This window comes from Lytechinus variegatus, chromosome 2 (genome assembly GCF_018143015.1).
Source record: "Lytechinus variegatus isolate NC3 chromosome 2, Lvar_3.0, whole genome shotgun sequence".
In the NCBI taxonomy this organism is placed as follows: domain Eukaryota; kingdom Metazoa; phylum Echinodermata; class Echinoidea; order Temnopleuroida; family Toxopneustidae; genus Lytechinus; species Lytechinus variegatus.
In genome coordinates, this window is record NC_054741.1 from 32,348,946 (window position 1) to 32,357,006 (window position 8,061).

General features: G+C 35.2%; 1 protein-coding gene across 1 annotated transcript in view; it reads left to right on the forward strand.

The window, feature by feature from the left end:
- LOC121409743 (mucin-17-like) overlaps nucleotides 1-8,000 on the forward strand; it is a 143,850-nt gene extending 135,850 nt beyond the window's left edge. The window contains exons 57-59 of the mRNA XM_041601649.1: nucleotides 5,544-5,804; nucleotides 7,046-7,303; nucleotides 7,720-8,000. Of these exons, the coding sequence (XP_041457583.1) occupies nucleotides 5,544-5,804; nucleotides 7,046-7,303; nucleotides 7,720-8,000 (800 nt within the window). The remainder of the gene's footprint in view (nucleotides 1-5,543; nucleotides 5,805-7,045; nucleotides 7,304-7,719) is intronic.
- The last annotated feature ends 61 nt before the right edge of the window (nucleotides 8,001-8,061 follow it).

Below are 8,061 nucleotides of genomic sequence, written 5' to 3' on the forward strand. Positions count from 1 at the left end.
GTAATCAATAAAAGTGAGGGAAAACAATGGGAGCAGCGAAATGCAACCCAAAACGCACGCAGAGCTGCGTGCGTGCGCTGATATGATCAACGATAGATCGAAAACGATCGATACTTTATAAGATTGCTTGTGAGGTTTCAAAAAGTCCGGGGTTCGATCCCGGCCGCGGCACCTATGCCCGTGAGCAAGGCATTTAATCTACAATGCTCTTTTATCCTGCTTTTCAAATAAATGAAAATGCTATATGCATTACTGCTAACTAGGTGTGCACTTCTTTTTAAAAAAATGGCGCCGTTGATAAAATATAGGAAGAAGAAAAATCATGGTTTAAGTTTATAACACATCGATTTTTGTTTTCTTCTTTCATTTAGGTGCATTATTTTGCCTCTTGAAAATGGCTGTCATAATCAACTTCATGAACTGATCAAGCTAGATCAAACTAGAAGAGAGTACACGACTTTAAGTTGATATCGATTTCTATAATCCTAAACAAAAAGTGTATACAGCTGGCTATTGAGAATACCTCGGATCGTACGTACACTCTATTTTGTTCTAACGATACGGATGTGGTAATTGATGGAGGCATGGCCCCCTTTCCTTTGAAAATCACAAAAGGGCATCCAGCGAAGGTCAATAAAGTTGCCACTTACTAACAATGTAAAAGAGTGACTTGAAAGGGAAGGATGTACGGATGAATTCACACTTTGTCAGTTTGGTTTAACACCAAAGAGTGATAAACGCCGTGACATAGGCATAATCATGCTAATGAAGACTAATATGTGTTATTTACGATGTACAAAGTATTTATGAAGCATGTTTTATCCATATCAGTAATCTCATATGAATTTTCGAAAAAAAATCTAAGGTTTCCCCAATTGATTTTATTCTGATTGAGTATGTTATCGTGGTTTGGTTTGACCTGCATATAAAAAAAATGTGATGCGATAGGAATCCAGAGCATGGAGTAAATATGCATTCCATGGATATATTATTCGAGAAGATAGAGGGAATGAAAAGCAGAATATATTAAAATAAAATATTTATGTTTATGTCTGCAAACAGGCCTATAATGCTTTTCACGGAACAAATGATGTAAGCCGGGTAATGAATAAGTAGAGCGCCTTGATCACAATGTTTAGTGGATATTATATGAATTATTAATCATTATCATCATGCGGCTCGTTTAATTTTTTTTAATTGCTTGTTAGAAGGGTGCGAGAAAAACGGCATAAAGCATATTGTGATTCCATATACGTCCATTCAGTTATTTGTTTCATTTTTGGCCGTACTCCATAGAATATAACAGACGTTCAACTTTGATAAAGATAAATATGAGATAAAGCAATCAGTACATGAATTGATTAATAAAGACAATTAATTAATTAATTAATTAGAGATAATATATCACTTAATATGAGCTGGAATATGATATTTAGGCAGGCGAGAATGGCCTTTCTATGTATCTCTTTTGAAGCACGCTCTTCCTCTTACAGTTCTCTAATTAACTCGTTATATTTGTATTTTCATCGGAGCTCTTATGGATTGTTGGCTACAAGGAAAAAGGAAGTGGAGAAATAAAACATAAGAATTATTTTAATACATCGAAATTCTGTAAAGGTGAATGTACCGGGTGAGAAATTATATACACTTACGACATTTTAGAATTATACTTTGGCAATGCAGGTTATTATTTTCAGAGTCCTTTTTCATCTTGACGAAATTGGATATTAAAACAAACTGAACGCAGGAAATAATAATTTCCGAACGGAAAGTTCCTAAAATGTTAATCAAATCATATATTGTCCGAAAATTTGACAGTGAGTGTGGCGAAACAAATGGGGGGGGGTTAAATGATGGAATATAATTTATATGCACTAGAATAAAAAAAAGGGTATAAAATAGTAATGGTGTAACTTGGGTTGCGATTTCATTGCTGACCTCTATTCCCCCCCCCCCCCTCTTTGCTTGTCAGAAAAAAGTAAAGAAAAAGTAGCGCATTTATAGTCCCCTCCACCAAGAATTCCTTGGTTCACCGCCGATCTCTGACAACTAGAATACCAGCAAAACCGAAAATGTCTTTCTGGTCACACTCATTTTTTCCATTTTAAATTGACCAACATATACTTAAGTTATTTTTTCTTGCATTTTCCATGAATTACTAATCATTTGTTGATCATTAAATCCTTTGCACATAAATGTCAAGAAAATAACCACACACGTTCTAAACTAGTGAAATAAACTGAGAATTGAGTAAGTTCACAATAAATAAAACGGTTTGCAGGGACTTATTGTATATTCTTGGATAATGAAAGAAAGGCAGAATGTCTTGTTTTTAATACAATTTTAATTACTAGAATCATTTGATACATAATATTCATTTTTTACACAAATACATCATGTACATGGCAACGTCTCCGTTGGATTTTGAATTAAGGAAATAATTTGGAGATTTTTGTTGAACATTTCTCGACGACGTATAAAATCTAGAAATCATTTGAAATTGATTATGGGCCGAATATGCCGGGCACCTATCCTAATGTAGGTTCTATTTTTTAGTATGGGTTGGGCTTGGAGGGCCGGGTTTGGACATATTTCTGTGATGACGAGAATATACTCAGAAGGGAAAAAATAGAGAGAGGGCCGGGGGGCACGGAACGGGAGATGAAGAAGAGAGAGAGAGCATAACCCACTTGTCTGCGCAGTGTTGTAGTACATTTTTTCGATTAAAAGCGCCTCGTATGAAATTGAACCCTCTCCCCCCTGCGTAAGCTACTGATTGAATAGAAGGGAAAAAAGTAAAGGGAAAATAGAGGAGAGAGAGAATATAAGTAGAAGTTGACTAGAGGTAAGGGGATTAGAGAGAGTAGAGGGGATGGCATTCATGACAATAACAATAATATTTTTCAATCGAATTAAACTAATTTTTTTTATTCTTTACATGTAAAATATTCAAATGTTTACATAATATCAATGATAACAATTATAAACATTACTATCAACACTAACAATGATAATAACAAATAATAAAAGAAAATATAACAATCGGATAATAAAAAAAATAATAATAATATTGATAATAATAACAACAATGGTTAAGATTATGAATATAATAATGATAAGACAAAGAAAAAGAAAATAAAAAAGCAGACGAAACAGAAAAAAGATGAAGGGAGAAGATAATGGTGATCATGGGGGATGGGGTGGGCTAACTTAAGTAATTGGATGATAAATGATAAATAATCTTCATAATAATTGTCGTATACCACCTTGCAAATTTTAATCGAGAAGATTATGATTTCTTGTTCAGAAAGTATTACTTGTATGCATATAACGATATTTTGAAGATTCATGTTTTGGGGGGCATACTTTTAAAAGGAAATATCATATTCTTCATTTTTTTTCATTTTGCATGAAGAGAAAAACAGAGAGAACAAAATTAAGCAAAATAGGACGACGGGAGTAAAAGAATGAGAATAGGTATAAAGAGAAGATAAGACGACGAAGAAAAAAGGCGAAAAAAAGAAGCACAAGCAAATTCATAACAAGAATAAATAGAAGGGAAATAGAAAGAGAAAACTTAGGAGATGGAGGTGTAGGAGTACGCAATTATCAGTGAAGAAGAAGGAGAAAATGAAAAGGGAGCATTATAAAAAGGAAGAAAAAATAAGGAGGATTTCATTTGCAAGAGGAAACAAAGCAAGACTATATCAAGGGAGAAGGGGGGGTCTATAAATAGGAAGTATAAGAACAAAAAGATGAGACAGAGATCGAACAAAAGAAGAAAGGAAATGAGGATGATAAGATAAGAAGAATATCGAAAAAAAAAGAATATGAGAAGAAAAGAAATGAGAATAATAATTTTGATAATAATAAGAAGATCGAAAAAGAAGAAAAGGAAGAAGAAAGGAAGGGAGAATATTATGATAATAGTAACATTATGAGAATATTATGATAATAGTAATATCGAAAAAGAAGAAGTCCAAGAAGAACTTCAAAACCCACATCACCAACAATACATTCTCAAAGAAGTCACTCTGTACGGACATAATTATAGCACTGGAGCGACAGGTGAGCTCTGAACTCCGTGCAGCCAAAACAGGAAATGAACTACGCATGCGCGAAAACTATCGATCGATCAATTCACTCATCGTGGATCGCACACACGCTTTTGTAATCAACGATCCAGCTCGCACGCACGGAACAATGGAGCTGTTCGAACTTGACATGGCCGGCTGATTAATCTCGTTTGGGGTGTTAGAACCTATTCTACTATGCCGTCGCGAACGGGTTAAAATATATGCTACAGCTATGTGTATAGACTGACATATGGTCCTGTTAATTCTAGTAACACTCCCTGGGTAGCAAAACCCCTTGGTCCGTATTGTGAACTCTGTTTTACTTAATAACCTATAGCCTAAGTCTATGCTAAAATTATGGAGTGCTTAAAGTTTAAATTTACAATGTAAAGGTTAGAACAATTTGTTCGCACTTGGTTCTCGTGTTGACTGGGATATTTCCCATGGTTTAACGATGAAGGAAACTTTTGCAACCATTATTTCAAGACATTTTGTATTGAGTTCTAATTGTGGTATTTAGTGAACATCTTGGTAGACCTTGGTTTATATTATAATTGCACCCGTCCAGAACCATTAGTATATTTATCATTGTACTTATAAAAATGCATTATCATTGAGGAAGTGATGTTCACAAAAAACAGAACGAAGACGTATTGCACAAATACACCCTACATCATGACTGTGCGGAATAATCTAAGGTCTTGCACTTTTTACTCAATTTTAATTAGTATTAATATATCCTTGCAGTGTATATATTTTTGTTTTAATGAGAGCTAAAATGAAACCAAAACAATGCTGGGAATGATCATATTATTTACTTTAGTAGGGGTGAAAAGTACTTTTTTGTGGGGGTTTTACTGTGTTTCTTTAAGTCCTTATGCCTCAGCCCAAGGCTGTAGGTGGTTGCAGGAGGCAGTATGATTCCAAGTCTGATTTCATATGCTTATTTACTTGTACAGATAGAGGAATCCATAAAATGCATGGATGAAGGTATCCTGGAGTTTAAAAGATCGATGAATAATTAGAGGATCCATGGATAATTAGTGAAATTTGTACCACAGCTATTCTATATAAACACTATTCTATATATAAATATACTGGTACACTGAATGAAAATAAATAAATAAATGAAATAGAATACAATAATAATAATGATAAAAGATAATAAATAAATAAATTAATTAATTAATAAATAAATACATGTAAATAAATACAAATAAGATGAATCGAAACAAATAGAATATAAAGTGAAAATGATTTTAAGAAATGAAAATGAATAAATGATATTAATTAAACGAATGATAGTTAAATAAGATTAAATAAATGAATGAATAAACAAATGACCAACTAAAAAAGGTTCAATAAAATGAAAAATACAACAAAATTGAAAATATAAAAATTTATAAATAAAAAATGGATTGATTTAGTAAAATGACTTCAAAACCATGACTACTTTCATCCACACAGGAGACACAGTACCACCAGTAATCACGAACTGTCCCACAGATCAGTTCGCTACGCTGCCTGCAGGATCCCCATCTGTGGCAGTATCTTGGATAGAGCCAACAGCTACAGACAACCGCGGGACTCCATTGCTGTTCTCCAACTTCAACCCTGGTGACTTGTTTCCCTTGGGTTCTCGCACCGTAACGTACACAGCAAGAGATTCTAGTGGGCTTGAGGCTTTCTGCTCTTTCAATGTCGTTGTCAGTGGTACAACAACAACAGGTATTCATCCTCTTCTAATTCACACGGGGCCCGTCTCATAAAACTTGTGATAGTAACATACAAATTTATTATCAGCCAACCAGATTGAAGGATTTCAGTAGCTTTTAACTATTACTGCAAATACAGTTGTGCTCAAAAGTTAGTGAATCCCACCAGAAAATCTGTTTCTGTTTGCGGTAACTCCCGTAGGAACTCAGCAGGACAGCATTTTTGCTGGTAAACGCCAAGCTGGTATATAACCAATTACCTATGAAACATTTTACGTCTAGGTTAATCAGTCATAGTGGCTGACGTTATAGACGACAGATATCACTCTCGGGCCTTTTTATCAAAGTGGAGACAATGGCAGAGTTGGGATTCGAACTCACAACCTTGCGATTATGAGTCCAATGCTCTAACCACTGGACCACACGACCCGTGAAGTGTGGTCTAAAGTGTTCAAGCTCTGCCATGTTTTGGATATTTATTTGGAAGGTCAGGTGATAAAATATTACATTCAATAAAGTTTGTTGCTCTGGGCTCTCTGAACATTGCAGCGTTGTTATCTACATTCAACACTCACCATGAGGGAATGCATTTTGTGGTGGGGTTCACGATTAACTTTTGAGCACAACTGTATTTGCAGTAATAGTTAAAAGCTACTGAAATCCTTCAATCTGGTTGGCTGATAATAAATTTGTTATAGCAATTATGCATTTGTTATTATAAAAAGTCTTTTCTAAAATGGGACCCTGGAGGTTTGCCTTGTCATACATAGTTCAGAACCAATCCCTCCCTGGAAATTAATCTTTCTGTCAAACAGTTTGTTCATCAGGGAAAGAAATATGAGATTTTACATTGAAACCAAAAGTTTGAATTCTAATTTTAATGAGAATCATTGCAGAAGAGGTCAATGAGTAAGTCAATATCTTTCAATCATGATTTCTGTCTCTATATTAATACACTATTGAGATACCGAAGACAAAGAAGTGGTATAACGTAATAAAAATCAGTTCTATTGGATCAACTTACATTATAACAATATGAGATTCAAGTCAAAGAAAAGTGGTAGATTATTGGGTTGGCAAACCAATCTGATTTCTTTTATGCTTTGAGATGCAGCATTCCATTCAAATAAGTGATATATATCTCTCAAAATTAAATCATATTCTTCATATAAGACCAATGCTGTGTAAGAGTATACGAAATACAGTAACACAAATTTACTTGTATCACAAACAACTATTTCTTGCTTAATGAAGGGGACACTACATCACCCGTCTTTGTGACCTGCCCATCATCTCAAACCATTACTGTAAGCCAAGGTCAGACTTCAACCACCGCAGTATGGACAACACCCACAGCAACGGACAATGCTGGGGCACCAACGGTCATCCAGACCGCTGGACCAGGGCCTGGCGGTGTCTTCAGCCTAGGCAGTACACCCGTGACCTACACGGCTCGAGATGGAGCTGGCTTGGAAGAGACCTGTGTCTTCAATATCATTGTGACCGTGCCAGGTATGGGATACTCATTTCATCTTAGCGTATATACATAAATCACAATAGACCTAAACAAGCTGGATGTAGTGAATTATCCTGACCTGAGAAGGGACTAATTTTACACAAGCAAACAAATGCAGATGAAATACCAGTTGGGCCAGAGGCTGCTGCAGATATGAGCGCTTAAAGCACAGAGGGATTTTCCTTTTTTCTTTCAATAATTCTTTCCTCATTCTCATTTAATAATGTAGGAAAATATATAATTTTTCATATTTTTGGGATGTTGTAGAACACTAATAGCAAATATTCTTATTTGTGCAATGGTAATTCATTTCGCATTGCGAAATCTCTTACTATTGCACTCATGCCTATTAGCTATCTGTATAGTGCATTTGTTTGAATAACATATTTTGTTCCTTTCTGTATCCATGTAGGCGGTGGCACTACACAGGACAACATTCCACCTGTCATCAGCGGCTGTGATGAGTCGGTGTCGGCCATTTCAAATGGCGATGTTGTTCCAGTTAGCTGGAATGTGCCAACTGCCACCGACAACGGAGTAGAGATACCCCCATCCAGCACTCCTCCATTTTCATCCATATTCATCCCACCTGGAAATTACGGGCCGTTTAATTATGTTTTCACAGATATAGCAGGGAATTCTGCAGTGTGTCCAATCTTCATCTCTATTTCTGGTGAGATGAATGAAATATAAGCAGAACTAATTTTTTTTTCTTCTATTTATCCTCAATTGAGGAACTTTATTGTCCATAAAA